At 39.1% G+C, this 17689-nt stretch overlaps 1 protein-coding gene across 1 annotated transcript in view; it reads left to right on the plus strand.

Annotated features, from left to right (window-relative positions):
- LOC126248036 (exostosin-2) overlaps positions 1–15796 on the plus strand; it is a 107641-nt gene extending 91845 nt beyond the window's left edge. Inside the window, exon 10 of the mRNA XM_049948657.1 lies at positions 15312–15796. Coding sequence (XP_049804614.1) covers positions 15312–15533 — 222 coding nt within the window. The 3' untranslated portion in view covers positions 15534–15796. The remainder of the gene's footprint in view (positions 1–15311) is intronic.
- Positions 15797–17689: the final 1893 nt, after the last annotated feature.

Consider the following 17689-nt stretch of genomic DNA (forward strand, 5'->3'; position numbering starts at 1 on the left):
TGAATGTCAAGAAGTCAGATGGAAAACCAGTCCTAAGGGAAAAAAGGGAAAGCTGAAAAGTGGAAGTAGTGTATAGGGGGTCTGTACAAGGAAGATGTACTTGAGGGCAATATTATAGAAATGGAAGAGGATGTAGATGAAGATGAAATGGGAGATGTGATTCTGTGTTAAGAATTTGACAGAGCACTGAAAGACCTAAGCCGAAACAAGGCCCTGGAAGTAGATGACATTCCGTTAGAACTACTGATAGCCTTGGGAGAACAAGTCATGACAAAACTCTTCCATCTGGTGAGCAAAATGTATGAGACAAGCAAAATTTCCTCAGATTTCAAGAATAATATTATAATTCCAATTCCAAAGAAAGCAGGTGTTGACAGATGTGAATATTACTGAACTATCAGTTCAATAGGTCATGGTTGCAAAATACTAACATGAATTCTTTATAGGAGGATGGAAAAACTGGTACAAGCCAACCTTAGGAAGAGCAGTTTTAATTCCCAAGAAAAGTAGGAACATGCGAGGCAATACTGACCCTACGACTTCTCATTAAAGATAGGTTAAGAAAAGGCAAACCTACATTTATGGTGTTTGAAGACTTGGCGAAAGCTTTTGAAATTGTTGACTGGGATACGTTCTTTGAAATTCTGGGGTAGGAGAGGTAAAATACTAGGACCAAAAGGCTATTTACAACTTGTACAGAAACCAGGTGGCAGTTATAAGAATCAAGGAGGCATGAAAGGGAAGCAGTGGTTGGGAAGGGAGTGAGACTGGGCTGTAGCCTGTTGCAATGTTATTCAATCTGTACATTGAGCAAGCAGTAAAGGAAACCAAAGAAAAATTTGTAGTAGTAATTAAAGTCCAGTGAGAAGAAATCAAAACTTTGAGGTTTGCCAATGACATTTTAATTTTGTCAGAGACAGCAAAGGACTTGGAAGAATAGTTGAATGGAATGGACAGTGTCTTGAAAGGAGGATATGAAATGAACAGCCAGCCGGTGTGGCCGAGCGGTTCTGGAACCACACGACTGCTGCGGTTGCAGGTTCAAATCCTGCCGCAGGCATGGAAGTGTGTGATGTCCTTAGGTTAGTTAGGTTTAAGTAGTTCTACATTCTAGGGGACTGATGACCTCAGATGTTAAGTCCCATAGTGCTCAGAGCCATTTGAACCATTTTTTGAAATGAACATCAACAAAAGCAAAATAAGCACAATGGAATGTAGTGAATTAAATCAGGTGGTGCTGAAGGAATTAGATAAGGAAATGGGACATTGAGAGTAGTGGAAGTAAAATTACTGATGATGGCTGAAGTAGAGAGAAATTACTGATGATGGCTGAAGTAGAGAGAATATAAAATGTACTGACAATGACAAGAAAAGTGTTTGTGAAGAAGAGAAATTTGTTGACATAGAGTATATATTTAAGTGTCAGAAAGTCTTTTCTGAAAGTATTAGTATAGAGTGTAGCCATGTTTGGATGTGAAACGTGGACGATAAACGATTTAGACAAGAAGAGAACAGAAGCTCTTGAAATGTGGTGCTATAGAAGAATGCTGAAGATTAAATGGGTAGAGCATGTAACTAAGGGGGAGGTATTGAATACAGTTTGGAAGCAAAGAAATATGTGGCGCAATCTGATTAGAAGAAGGAATTGGTTGGTATGGCACATTCTGAGACCTTGAGGGATCACCAGTTTAATACTGGAAGGAAGTGTGGGAGGTAAAAATAGTAGAGGGAAACCAGGAGTGAATGCAGTAAGCAGATTCAGACAGATGTAGGTTACAAGTAGTTGCATGAAACCAGTCTTCGGACTGAAGACCCCAGCAACAAAAAGAATAACAACAACGTTTTTAAAATAATAATAATATTCTGTTTACACTACTTGCATTCCCCGAAAAGATTATTCTGTATCTTACAATAGATTCATAATAGCTATGGCAAAAAACTTTCCTAGTGTCCATGTCACTTGCATAAGATAATATTCTCATTGTGAATGCAAGACTGTTTAGCTTGTTTGGCCAAGTAGCTTATATGAGAAGACCAGGAATTTTTTTCTAGAAATATCCCCAGGAGTTTGACAGTTTCTGCTCCCCGAAGTTCCTAATTTTTATGGGTAGTTGGGAAGTCACTTGATTTTGTTTAGTTTTAAACTGTATAAAAGTTTTTTTATATTTAATTTAAATAAATTTACATCAAACCAATGCTCTAAACTATTTAGAGTGTCAGTGACTCTTTAAGGAATGTGTTCTATGGTCTCAATTTCACTAAGTGTGGATGTGTTGTCTGCAAATAAAACTGCATGGCATGTTATATTTTGAGGTAAATAATTTAAATAAAATAAAATCTACATTGATTCTGAGATGGAACATTATGGGACTCTCTGTACAGTGATTTTTCCATTATTGGCATTAGAGAATCATTTCAAGATACTGCTTATGGAACAGAGAACCAGATGTAAGGCCATACATATGGATTTCAAGAATGAATTGTCTGTGTGAAATGTAGACCCAATAACTGCAGCAGAAGTAGGAAGATTTGTTAAAGTAATGGAAAATCTCCTGGATCAGGTAGCATACCAATAGAATTACTGTAGCATGGGCTGAAGGTTTTTGAGAATGTTTGAGTAAATTGTTTAATGCATGCATGTTAGAGGGAGAAAAAGGGCCCAAAGAAAGAAATTTGCAATATCTAAGTCCAATTTAAAAGAAAGGTAGTAAGAAGGTGTTTGGAAATTATCACCTACTCTGTTGGTAGTTTGTATGGTCAAGTTCTAAAGGGTGGGATAGAGAGGATGTTGAGGGACATTGAGGAGGAAATGAATTCTAGTAGGGAAGATATTGTAATGACAACATTTTTATTTTGAGACAACTAATGCCAAACAGACTGGAAAGGAAACTGAGTAGCCATTGAGTGTTCATAGATCTTAAGGCATGTGACAGTGCCACTGAAAAAACTGTTTTAGGTCTTAAGGGGGAGTGGGCCTAAAAGACAAATGTTAGAAGTATACAGGGTGTTACAAAAAGGTACGGCCAAACTTTCAGGAAACATTCCTCACACACAAATAAAGAAAAGATGTTGTGTGGACATGTGTCCGGAAATGCTTAATTTCCATGTTAGAGCTCATTTTAGTTTTGTCAGTATGTACTGTACTTTCTCGATTCACCGCCAGTTGGCCCAATTGCAGGAAGGTAATGTTGACTTTGGTGCTTGTGTTGACATGCGACTCATCGTTCTACAGTACTAGCATCAAGCACAAGCATCAACAGGTTAGTGTTCATCATGAACGTGGTTTTGCAGTCAGTGCAATGTTTACAAATGCGGAGTTGGCAGATGCCCATTTGATGTATGGATTAGCATGGGGGCAATAGCCGTGGCACGATACGTTTGTATCTAGACAGATTTCCAGAACGAAGGTGTCCCGACAGGAAGACGTTCGAAGCAATTGATCGGCGTCGTAGGGAGCACGGAACATTCCATCCTATGACTCGCGACTGGGGAAGACCTAGAATGACGAGGACACCTGCAATGGACGAGGCAATTCTTTGTGCAGTTGACGATAACCCTAATGTCAGCGTCAGAGAAGTTGCTGCTGTACAAGGTAACGTTGACCACGTCACTGTATGGAGACTGCTACGGCAGAACCATTTGTTTCTGTATCATGTACAGAGTGCAGGCACTATCAGCAGCTGATTGGCCTCCACAGGTACACTTCTGCGAATGGTTCATCCAACAATGTGTGAATCCTCATTTCATTGCAAATGTTCTCTTTACGGATGAGGCTTCATTCCAACGTGATCAAATTGTAAATTTTCACAATCAACATGTGTGGGCTAACGAGAATCTGCACACAATTGTGCAATCACATCATCAACACAGATTTTCCGTGAACGTTTGGGCAGGCATTGTTGGTGATGTCTTGATTGGGCCCCATGTTCTTCCACCTACACTCAATGGAGCATGTTATCATGATTTCATACGGGATACTCTACCTGTGCTGCTAGAACATGTGCTTTTACAAGTACGACACAACATTTGGTTCATGCACGATGGAGCTCCTGCACATTTCAGTTGAAGTGTTCGTACGCTTCTCAACAACAGATTCGGTGACCGATGGAGTGGTAGAGGCGGACCAATTCCATGGCCTCCACACTCTCCTGACCTCAACCCTGTTGACTTTCATTTATGGGGGCATTTGAAAGCTCTTGTCTACGCAACCCCGATACCAAATCTAGAGACTCTTCGTGCTTGTATTGTGGACGGCTGTGATACGATAAGCCATTCTCCAGGGCTGCATCAGCGCATCAGGGATTCCATGTGACGGTGGGTGGATGCATGTATCCTCGCTAACGGAGGACATTTTGAACATTTCCTGTAACAAAGTGTTTGAAGTCATGCTGGTACGTTCTGTTGCTGTGTGTTTCCATTCCATGACTGATGTGATTTGAAGAGAAGTAATAAAATGAGCTCTAACATGGAAAGTAAGCATTTCCGGACACATGTCTACATAACATATTTTCTTTCTTTGTGTGTGAGGAATTTTTCCTGAAAGTTTGGCCGTACCTGTTTGTAACACCCTGTATACAAGCTATATAAGTTTGCAGAGTATTTGAGCAAATTGGGGAGTAAAATTTTGTCACAGCATTTCAAAATTACAAAAGAAGTAATGGAGGGATGCTGCTTGCCTCCAACATTGTTTAAAATATACATCCAGAAGGCCTCAGACTTCTAGAGTAGGAAATGTGCAGTTTTTGGCATTCAGGTAACAAAGGATCTATGTATGTACACTTTTGTTCTTCATGGATCATCAGGTAGTGGTGGCTAGTGAGGAGGCTGATTTATGCTAAGAAAATTATTAGAATAATATGATAAGTGGGGACTGAAAATAAATTTTGAAAATACTGAATAACTGTGCAGTGAAGAAAGTGTACAAAACATAATAGTAGATGGTCAGTACTTCAAGACACATGAAAAATTTAAATTTTATGAGTAGCCCATGAAAAAACAGCAATCCAGGAGCTAAACCCTCTGTTACGGTCTCAGATAAGTTGGAAAGTGAAGAGGATGATGTATAAAAGTATCGCAGAGTCAATAAAAAAGAAATTAAGAATTGTAGAAAGATCACGTAGAATATATCCGCGAGACCACGTAATGAATACGAGAGTTGGGAAAAGGCGCAGACTTCAGACAGCTCACAGATAAAATATGAGAATGGCAGATCACCTGTTACGCTCGTACAGTGTGATTGACCGGTGCCCAAAAATGATCTCCCCCTAGAGAAGAAGGAGAAGAGGAAGACTGAAGGTTGCCTTCTTACAAGAGGTAAGGGAGGTCATGAGAAAAAGAGAAAGAGAAGAAGACTAGGAAGCATGGGAAGATTGAAACCGATGGCAACAGATATGTGGGATGCACGACAGCTCTAGAAATCTCACAGGAGAGAGAGGGGAGCAGGCAAGGGCAGAAAGAAGTGTGGTGTTGCAGGTACGGTTGGGGAAGGATGGCTGATGGCACCAAAGGAGGCAGCAAGTGTACGAATATAAATGTGGAGAGGAAGAGGTGGCAGCTATATGGGATAGGAATGTGGCACGCGGTATGGGCACGGGTACTGGCACCGGTGAGTTCGTGCAGCAGTGACGCGCAGAAGTGGATTGGGAAGGGGTGACGGAACAGAGGAATGGGAAACTGTAGGGAAGAGGGTGTGGGAATGAGTGAAGTTAGGGTCCTGGGGCTGTGTGGAGGTGGGTGTATGGCAAGGGGCTAGCAAAAATTGTGACTTTTCACAATTAATACCAGATAAGGTGTGGAAGCCCATTTGAGAAATTAAGACAGGGACAGAACCCAGCCATGATGGTGTTTCAGTAGTAATTGTTAAAACTGAGTCAAATAGAAATGGAACGTAAAAAATATTTGTAGGATGTGCACAGCTAAAGGAAATTGCCTGAAACTGAAACTATGAAGGAGACAAACAACACACGCAGAACTACAGACCTCACAATGTTAAAATTATTCACTAAAATCATCAAGAGATGCATTAAAAAATTGGATTATGATCCTTTGAACATGCTACAAATTGTAAATAAAATTAAAGAACTGAGCAATGAATATGAATTACCTCTTTGAATTGGATTAATAGATTTTGAGAACGTTTTGACTCGATTTTGAGAAAACTTGGTAGTAACAGACCTTGAGGTATGAGATATTCATTTGACCTATGATATTAAACCGAATGATATTTACACCAATGCTACATCTTCCATTAGACTTCATGTGGTGACTTAAAAATTCAGAACTGAAAGAATAGTGAAGCAAAGGTGATTCATATCATCAAGGTGATTCTCTGCACCCCTAGAGGAAGTCTTCAAATTCGTAGACTGGGAAATTGGAGGAAAAATGAGTGTTAATGGAACGTACCTGAACCTCTTTCATTTTGCTTTGACATTATACTGTTTGCCTCTAATACAGATAATCTTCAACAGGTAAAGGACAAACTTAATAAGGTATGAAACTTTCCTGGCAGATTAAAACTGTGTGCCGGACCGAGACTCTAACTCGGGACCTTTGCCTTTCGCGGACAGGTGCTCTACCGACTGAGCTATCCGAACACGACTCACGCCCTGTCCTCACGGCTTTACTTCCGCAAGTACCTTGTCTCCTACCTCCCAAACTTTACAGAAGCTCTCCTGCGAAGGAGAGTTTTAATCTGCCAGGAAAGTTTCATTTCGCCGCACACTCCGCTTCAGAGTGAAAATCTCATTCTTAATAGGGTATGTTTGAAAGTAGGCCTGAAAATGTCATAGTAAGACTAAATTAATCATTAATCAACTCATTGAAAAGAAAATTATATGCAATACCAGTGAGATTGTAGAGAAAGTAGATGGATTTTTGTATGTAGGGGAGTTGAAGGGAACTGGATGTTCACAAAAAAAAAAGTAAACAGTAGGGTAAAAGTGACCAGGAGTGCTTTTAAAACTAAACTTCCAGTGTGTCTGAAATGTAAAGTTGGCAGTTGTGTGCATTCCCAATTTTGATCTATCACAATGAAGTTGGGACTTCTAATATTAAAAACTATTAAAAATTGAAGATTACTGAGTATGATTTATTGCATGCTGGAAGTAATTAGAAAAGATATGAAAACAAACAAATGGATCATTAAACAGGCTGAAGTGGAAGATTGAATAATGACTGAAATTCATCAGGTTACCTTCCATTAGGAACTTGGGTGCACTCAACGACTGTGATATGACTTTCAGATGATAGAGCACAGCAATCAGTTGCCCATTTCTTGCAGGTTTTATTTGGCAAATCTAGATATCACCTAGTGCCTAGCTTGAACATACTGTGACAGAAGCCCAAACAACAGGGGACTTGACACACTATAACATGCATTGATAACTGCTAGGCACTAGCTGAAATCTTGATTTGCCAAGTAAAGCCTGCAAGAAAAGGATGACTGATTGCTGTGCTCTATCATCTACCTCTGCATCTACATCATTCTTCGCAAGCCACCTAATGGTGTGTGGTGGGGAGGGTACTTTTGTTACCACTATCTGATCCCTCCAACCCTGTTCCATTTGCCAATAGTGTGAGGGAAGAAAGAGTGTCGGTAAGCCTCTGTATTGGCTCTAATTTCTCAAATTTTCTACTTGTGGTCAATACGCGAGATGTGTGTGAGGGGAAGTAATATGTTGTCCGACTTATCCTGAAAAGTGCTGTCCCAAAATTTCAATAGTAAATCTCTCTGTGATGCACAACACGTCTCTTGTAATGTCTGCCAATGGAGTTCGTTTACCATCTCTGTAACACTCTCACCAGCTAAACGATCCTGTGATGAAACGCTCCACTCTTTGTTGGATCTTCTCTATCTCCTGTATCAGCCCTACCTGATAGGGATCCCAGACAGATGAAAAATATTCAAGAATTGAGCGAACAAGCACCTTATAAGCCACTTATTTTGTGGACGAGTTACATTTCCTTAAGATTCTTCCAATGAATCTGAGTCTGCTATCTGCTTTTCCCACTATCTGTTTTACGTGGTCATTCCACTTGAGGTCACTGTGGGTAGTTATGCCTTGATACTTTGCGGCGGATGCTGTCTCCAGCTGTTTGTAATCAATAGTGTAGTTGTACAGTAGTGGATTTCTTTCCCTATGTATGTGCAAGATGTTACATTTATTTACATTCAGGGTCAACTGCCAGAGCCTGCACCATTCATCAATTCTCTGCAGGTCATTCTGCATACTGCGTCATCTGTGAATAGCAATTTTCCAAGCACATCATAATTCTTGAGCATAAAAGATGTTCCATAATTCCACAACAGATTGACATCAACGATATGGGTCTGTAATTGTTTGGATCTGTCTTACAGCCTTACTTAAAAATGGGAATGAACTGTGCTTTTTTCCAATCATTAGGTACCTGTCATTGCTCAAGCGATCTACAATAAATTACTGCTAGAAGGGGAGCAAGTTTTCCTCATAATCTTTATAGAATCTTATAGGTATCTCATATGGTCTGATGCTTTTCCTCTACTAAGCGATTGTAGCTGCTTTTCAGCTCCACGATCGGTTATCTCAATATCTGCCATTTCAATGTTCGTATGAAGATTGAAAGGAGGGACTGTGTTATGATCTTCCGCAGTGAAACAACTTCGTAAGACCGAATTCAGTATTTCAGCCTTCTCTCCGTTAGCTTCCATTTCGTTGTTGGTGTGGTCGCTGAGAGATTGAATAGATGATTTTCACCCACTTACTGGTTTTACATACAACCAAAATCTCTTAGGGCTTTTACTCAATTCGGTTGACAACATCTTGCTTTCAAAATCATCGAACTTCTCTCATTCCTCTCCTTACGTTCATTTTCACTTCGTTCAGCTTTTGTTTGTCAGCTAGGTTTTTACTTCTCTTGAATCTGAGATGAAGTGCTCTTTGTTTATGTGGCGCTTTTCTAACATGGCTATTAAACCATGGTGGATCTTTCCCATCCCTTAAAACCTTACTCGGGACTACTTATCGAGGGCATATTGAATGATGACTTTGAATTTTTTCCATTTGTTCTCCACATCTTCATCCTCATCACTGAATATTTGATGCTGACTGCTGAGATATTCTGAAATTTATATCCTGTCACCCTTGCTGAGCAAATATATCTTCCTACCTTTCTTAACTTTCCTTTTATCACCCATTGTTATAGATGCTGTGACAGTCTTATGATCACTGATAGTTTACTCTGCAGTAACTGATTTGATAAGTTCAGGTCTGTTTGTTGCCAGGAGGTCTCAGGCGTTACCCTCATGAGTTGGTTCTGTAACTATCTGCTCAAAGTCATTTTTGGACAAGACATCTAGAACAATGCCACATGAATCCCTGTCTCTGGTATCAATTTTGGTGGCATAACACTCATAATCTATACCTAGCAAGTTGAAGTCACCTCCTATTACAACAGCATGATCAGGAAAATTACTAATGCTATTCTGCAAGTTCTCTCTGAAGTGCTCTACAGCTACAGGTCCTGACCCAGGTGGTGTATAAAAGCATCCGATCACCAATTTTGACCGTTCTTTGATGCTCAATTTCACCCAAATTAATTCACATTCAGAATCCGTGATAACCTTGCTAGATTTTATTGAGTTTTTACTGCAATAAACACGCTGCCACCTTTTGTGACTAACCTATCCTTACGACAAACATTCCATTCATAACATAGGATTTGGTTGTCATTGACGTCTGGTTTCAACCAGCTTTCTTTTCCCAATACTATCTGTGCATTATAACCTTCAGTAAGTGATACTAATTCTGGGACCTTTCCTTGGATGCTCCTGCAGTTAACTAAATTCATATTAATCTTTTCTATCTCTGATTTGCGAGTAACCAAGACACTCTGAGATCACTGTGGCTGATTTAACAGGCAAATTGTCTTTGATCCCAAGGAAGGGATTCTCTAACCTAAAAAAGCCCCACGCACACTCCACTACCATAGTAGGTGCTTCATGTGAGTAGTGCACACCTGACTTACTACGGGGAACCCTGAAATTTGGCACCCAATAGCAGAGGTCGAGAAATTCGCATCCGATACCACCGCTAAGTTATCTGAGCCTCTGGTTTAGACCTTCCACTCTGCTCCAAACCAGAGGACTGCAGTATGATGCTTAGCATACACCTCGCATCTGTTGCTAGTTGCATTCACCAAATGAACCAGCTGCCGAAAGGAGCCGAGGATGGCCTCAGAACACAAGCAGCAGATGTCATTCACGCAGACATGTGCCACTACATGCAGCCGAGTGCACCCATTGTGCTCGATTGCTGCTGGCAGGGCCTCCTCCACATGACAAATGAGACCGCCTTGCCTGCTATCTCCTTGAGGGGCTCCATCACCCACCTAACATTGGAGCACCCAATGACAAGCATACCCACCCTATATACGTGTCCAGACTGGGCAGGAAAATAATCGACCGCTGACCTAACAGGAGAGGCATCCCATGCTGGCTTGGAGTTATCATCAGCACTGGGTAGCACCTTGTATCTGTTGCTAAGACATAGGGAGCCAGCTGAACGGCCTGCTCCCTCTTTCACCTTCCATCTAGCGACACGCGAACCCACCACTGTCTGCCACCCACTCTGGAGCGAAAACGGACCAGTCAGATGTCGGGTATCAGAAGCCGCTGCAACATCCGGGTCACCAGGGGATTCCAGTGGCACCAAAGGTGTTGCAGGTTTTGTCACTGGCGGCCCGATGTCACTGCAACTTTGAGCATTTGCTAGAAGCTTGTCAATGATAGCCAACACAGCTTCCAGCTGTTTACGGACATCAGTCAACTCTCCTTGTGTCTGCTCACAACAAGCACAGTCCCTAGCCATATTGTACTGTGTATAAAATAGATATAATGTCTCAAATGGCACTACTGAGTTTGAAATGTATACAAAATATACCAAAGGAGAGTAAAGTAATAGTAAAAATTGCTGTGCAGATTTGTCACTGTACTCTGAGACTCCAAGCTATTAAACTGAAATAAATTGCTCTACTGTAGTTGATGTATTTACAGATACCTGTTATTAGAAACCCTGTTTATCAAGAAGTTACTGCACTAGATAAATATTCAAACCAGAATGCACTGATCTGTACTGTATGCTGTCTATTAGCACAAAATTAAAACCTAGTTGCATGAAGGAGTTTCTGGCAATGGGAAAATTTACACTAGGGAGCCACCCTACACAAGGATATTCACAAGACTTACACAAAAACAAAAGCTTTGATTAATTTTCTAACCACTAGTCTAAGCAGTAAAATACACACATATGGTTCACTTCTTTCCAGAAGAAAGTGAAAAAAACAAAGACTAAATTAAATTAATGTTTATCAGACAACTGTTGCTGCTGCTACTGCTGCTGGTGGTGGCACTGCTGCGCATCCTCTTAGCTCAGCAGCAGCTGCTACACTGAGTATGGAGCCTGTAGTCAATGGTCACTTACTCAACTGAGTCACAGGACGGGTGACATAGTGGTCTGGCAGTGGGAAAATGTACACCAGGAAGGTGCCCTACACAAGGATATTCACAAGACTTACGAAGAAACAAAAACTGTGATTAGTTTTCTAACCACTAGTTTACAAAGTAAAATATGCACATATAGTTCACTTTTTTGCAGAAGAAAGTGATAAAAACAAAGACTAAATTAATTTACTGTTTATCAGACAACTGCTGCTGCTGGTGGCACTGCAGCGCATCCTCTTGTCTCGGTGGCTTCCGCTATATTGAAATCATTTGAAAGACTGAAATTCAGATGGGAGCAGCATGTAGGCAAATGGATGATACCTGATGGAAGTTCTTTGTTGTATTTTGAGAGAGAAATAGAGACTGAAATGACATCCTAATGAATGGAGATACATAACATTAGAAAACACGCAGTAATAACATGTGAATACTTATTGCTAAACACGGTAAAAACATGCTTAAGTCTAGAGGTGGTATTATCTAGGAGTGGATTTCAAGCTGCTGTTGATAAATACTAATAAGCAATATGACATGGGATGAACATTTTAGGTCAGTGATACAAAAGGTAAATGGAAGACTTCAGTTTGTTAGGGCGGCTCTGGAAAATTGCAGCATATCACTAGAGGATGCCACAATCGCCAATTCTGGAGTATTCCTTCAGTCTTTGGAGTCGTTATTAAATAACAGGAGATGCCAAAGGAAATCAGACAAACACTGGTTGTTACTAACTTATAAGATGATCATTTGTGTGCCCTAATCGACCCACAGGATCACGTTGGAGTACGTGCCCTTTCGGAACTGTAACATTTCGTGCCACACTCTCATGATGTGAGGACTGTGACACTCTGCTAAGTTTCAGGCAATAAACTTCAGAGACCTAAGGCTTTGTAGTTTTGTATAATGTAAAGCACTGGAAAAACTCTTGCTAGCATTTTCTACATCTCACATATTCATCACACAGACCCTTGTCTTTCCCACAAATACTGTCCATAACAACTCACATATAACTGTGGCAAAGTAGAATACAGATTTTCCATAACTAATAAGAAATGATTCGTGTCATTTTCAAAACAGAATTCCTTTTAGGAACAAATCCATGCTTCAGAATGAAGGAATGGCCACCAAAGCCAAAAAGTACATTGACTGAACTGCCTTACTCAACTGAGCTCTCTCTCTCTCTCTCTCTCTGTGTGTGTGTGTGTGTGTGTGTGTGTGTGTGTGTGTGTGTGTGTGTGTGTGTGTGTGTGTGTGTGTGGGCGCACGCGCGCATGACTAAAGAAGTAAAACTTAGTCAACTTAGTCATAACTGTCTTGTCTTGATGTCCATTACTAACAACACAACACTGACATGTTAAAATTTCAGAAACAATGTGCTGCTTCAGTTTTTATTAAGGATTATACAATGAAAGACATTGATGATGGACATGTTAAGCAGCAGTACAGCTTTGCACATGAAGTTGTAGTACTTAGTAGTAGTTGTTAGTAGTTGTAGAACTGAATCTAATGAGTATTTCATTATAGGTACTGCAAAAACTTTCAGCATCAAAATATTTCTTATTTGATTTTAGAAACTTGAAGAGATTGCACTAGAATAATAAGACATGTAACAGGTTGTTCACCTGCAATGTTTTAAGAAGAAATGCAGTTGTTACATCCAAATATATGTTTCTGAACATTAACTCACTGGTTAACAGTTCATCCTAATGTATTTCTGTGAGAGGAAAGTAACATGTTTAAAGCCAATAATTTTCAAATCAATATGCTGCATTTTAAAGCTCTTGGAGAGATAATTTATGACCATGGTGATATTTAAAGTGTGTTTCATTCTGGTTTCAAATCTAATTTTGATTTTTCTGTATCGTGTAATTTTTTTGCACAAATCATGTCTGAAGTTCTAGCTGGAATCCCATTTTTTCTAATGGGATTTTTTAGAATTACATTATAAATAAATTGTATTGTGTACCTTATGTAGAATCATTGTACACTACATTAGAGTACATAATGGCACATGTTCACTTAAAATGCTAATAATTATTATGAAAACACAACATATGTATGAGAATTTAATTGCCCTTCACTGATTTCAGTGCAAAAAGTTCTTTCTGACATGGAGGAAATTTCTGTTTCTTGATTGTCTTCCTGCACCAATGTCATATCTCTTTAGCATAAAACAATAGTTAACCATCATGTTTGCATTCCATCTTCCCTGGTATCACTTCTCCATCACCTTGATGTCCTAGTGGAACCATTCTCCTTGTTTTTGACCAACATCGCCAAAGTTCGCAGGGAAAAAATCAATATGGGGCTATAGAAAATGCATCTTAATTTCATCAAACTCTGCAACATTATGTTAACCATGGTATTATAATTTGGATGTTTGTTGTTGCTCAGAAAGTTGGCCTCTACTTCTGTAAATGAAACCCTAGCCCTTTGTCCACTGGATCTGTTGTATTTTCAAACAAATTGTCTTTCATTATTTCTGATCTGTGACCCCACAAAGATCCCTTCTTTAAGTTTCTCATAAGACACAGTTGGAAATCTTGTTACCAAGTCAACAGCTTTTGGAAATGCTTTTGTGAACTGTTTCATTAGTCCAAGCTTAATGTGAAGAGGAGGTAATAGTTTCTTGCTTGGTTGAACAGTTGGTTCATTTATTATATTCTGTGAACTGGGTTGTAGGGTTTATCTTTCAGATCAGCTAGTTGCCTTCCAATGCTTGCCTTTGGCTTGGTTGTCCCACTCACAAATGAAACATGGCATATTTGTGTAGCTGGATTGTTGACAGGGCAACATGTCAACTACTTTCAAATCCCCACATATTGTCCAAGCAGTTCAGTGGCATCTTTTGTCAGATTCAAGTCATGAGTTAAATCATTCAGTTTGTTTTGACTAAATAATTCTGGTGCAGAATCTTCTTTCAGCTTTTTACCATCACTATCATTGCATTCATTGTCTAAGCTGCACCCGCATTGCAAATCTTGAAGAATGGAAGATAGAATTGAATAGGGAGAGATTCACTATGCATAACTGATTGTAAGGCGAAAAGTTCAGATATTTTATATGATTCTTACTTTTTATGGTATGACCTTCAGTGTTAGCCATAAAAAAATAAAAAAAATTCACAGGATTTTGCGGCTCCCTCCAAACCATGGGAATTGCAAAAGGCATTGATTTCTGCACAGTCTGTATCCCTCAACATATGTCTGCATACCTTGTGTGGTGCCCAACTTTTGTCTTGATCACCAAGCCTTATACCAAGAAGTAATAGACATTTATCACAAAACTGTTAATGTCCTATCTTTGCCTAGCAATTACATAGCTACTACAAATATGAGATAATACTTTTGGGTTATTCAAACATTTGAGGGAACTCATTTTTAAGAAACAGTAAAACTACATACAACAGCATAAATATAACCTCACAACACTATAGCTCGTTGTTGACATGCTAAAGATTCCCACCTAACAGCCAGATGGGTTTGAGAAGTGTGGTCAACTACTCCATCTTACTAAAATAAATTCCCCGCACTTGCAATCAAATTTCTGTCTGTGGACCTTAGGTTTAAACAAAAGTGAGTTTACTTGATTTGCGAAAAATGTGATGGAAAAAAACTAGTAGTAGATTTGAAATGAGTACAAAAATGTATTTCAGGAACAGTGAAAATTATACAAACATAAAAAAAAACATGTTGCATAGTGTAATTGTAGCTTTTTGTTTTGGTTAAGTGTTGATACTGCGACTGGTATAGTCAAGCTCATGATCTAATGCTTCTTAAAACTCTCATTTGTTCATAATTTCAAAGCACATGATAATTGGGAACCTTTGTTCTTTCAGGTTACGCCAAGAAAGAAGTTTAAATGTCCAGAATGCACGAATACAGAAATGCTGTCAGCTGATCTCAATCATATGATGGAAAGATCACAGTGCATTGATAGATTTGCTGCAGTGTATGGAACAATGCCTCTTCAGACAGTTGAATTTAGAGCTGATCCTGTTTTATACAAGGACAATTTCCCTGAGAAACTAAAAAGATTCAATGACATTGGTAGTTTATAAGTGATTTTGTACATGTAGCCACACCATTAATTTTGAGGACTAGTGTAGTGCCTGTAGAACCAGTGATGAGATTATGTAAAATCCGCAGACACTAATAATGTACTGTTGTATTTGGAAGGAACGTGGTACATTTCAGAAATATTTTTGTATAAAGAAAAAGGTCAAAAGTGTGCGAGCGAGTGAGCAACATTTTATACTCTTTTGTTTAAATTTTATTCATGTGTTGTGCCATAGAATTTTATTTATTAAAAGTTTCATTATAACAGTTTTATTATTATTGATAATTTCTCTATTGTTTTTGTGATTTTTGTGTGTTTTCCTGCTCAACATTTTTTGTACTTTAGATAAAAAGAAACAGGGAAAGCAGTATGATGTATTGGTTAGTCCAATAAATTACCATCCAGACGAAAACTGTACATTTGGATTCTGTCTATTGCAACAACAGTAATAGATTGTAAGTACAATGTGTGTCTGAAAATGCGGTGAATCATATCAAAACAAAAACAGAACATACGAACTAAATTTTTATTCAGTTTCAGACTTATCCTTATTGATTGCACACCTTTGACACTGTGTCTACACTAACAGAAAACTGTAGGTGCAAATTCTTTTGGAATCAATACAAAAGTTGTGGTCTAACATCTTCATGTGCGCATAAAAATAAGAAACAAAATATCTGGATAATGTGGCAGTGATTGTTGTATATGGTACTGTGGATGGGAAATTGATAGCATCAAGTTTCATCCCTGGAGATGGTTTGGCAAAAAAATATATCTTGATTACATGGATCAGCAGCAGTTGCTCTCTGCTTGTCTGTGATTTTGTTTTACATATATAAAGAACAGACATTTACTTACCCAAATCCTTGTGAGTAATGACCTTGACACTGTCATTAATTATTCTCAATCCTTCCTATATCAATATTGGAGACAATTGCTGGTTTTGCATCTACATGTGTCACACTTACATAATGTTGTTTCAGTTTGTTTTTTGTCAGATGATTTGAATGAATGAATGCGACATGCATAAAAGTTCTTCCTTTCCATGTTTAAGATAAATAAACTGCTGATAAACATTTTTACTTGCAGCTTCTGTTCCATACACTTGCGGCGACAAGTGCCAATTTTTGCAATTTGTAACAAAACTTTATTCACCATTGTTCCACTTAATTACTTAACAAGTTTTCACACTCACTTATTGTTACTGGCTGGAGCAGAAAATACCACTTTGTTTATATTCGAGGCTACACAGGGACATGAAATCACTTGGAGCCAGGTCTGGACTGCATGGCTGCAGGCTGACACCTTTTCAGTTTTCTGTGACTTTTGGGTCTGATTGCAGGTTTCAGTTTAGTTCACAACACATCACAGTAGTTCTCACTGTTCACAGTTTCACCTCTTGGGGTGAATGAACAGCTACAACACCTTCCATGTCCCAGAATAGTATTAGCATCATCTTACCAGCTGATGGTTGATGTTTAAATTTCTTAACTTCTGGTGATGATGGGTGTTTCCATGCCATGCTTGCACTTACTTTCCAGTTTGTGATGATGCACCTACATTTTGTTTACAGTAATGATTTGCTATAAAAATTCATCTGTCTCATGATGATAATGGGCCAAGTGTTTGCAAGAGATGTCATCCTTTCCACCTTATGCTGTGCTGACAATTCTTATCATAACCACCTTGTGCACAGTTCCTGAAAATTTAGCCTGTTATGTAAGATGGAATACGCTGGACCATAACTGATATGTAAAGTATTGGTGATTTTGTCCAATGTGATTTATCTGTGTTCCATCACCGTACCCTCAACAACTTCCAAATTGTCTTCAGTTGTTGACGTTGACTGCCTGCCCAATCTTTCCTCATCACACAGAGAAGTTCTTTCCTGTTTGAAGTGCTCTATCCATTTGTAAGATCTTGCTTTGTGATAAACAGCTGTCACCATACTGTGCTTGCATTTGATAAAAAATTTCCGCAGGTGTAACATCTTCTGCAAACAAAAAGCAAGTCACTGCCCTCATTTCCTCCCTTGTGCAGATCAACAGTGGAGATGCCACGTTTCACGGACTGCTCCAATACTATGATTAATGTGGAATAAGGTTGTCACATTGCATAGAACTGTTGCAGACGACAATACTTCAGCCCTGGATATTG

The sequence above is a fragment of the Schistocerca nitens genome, chromosome 3, assembly GCF_023898315.1.
Source record: "Schistocerca nitens isolate TAMUIC-IGC-003100 chromosome 3, iqSchNite1.1, whole genome shotgun sequence".
Classification (NCBI taxonomy): Eukaryota; Metazoa; Arthropoda; class Insecta; order Orthoptera; family Acrididae; genus Schistocerca; species Schistocerca nitens.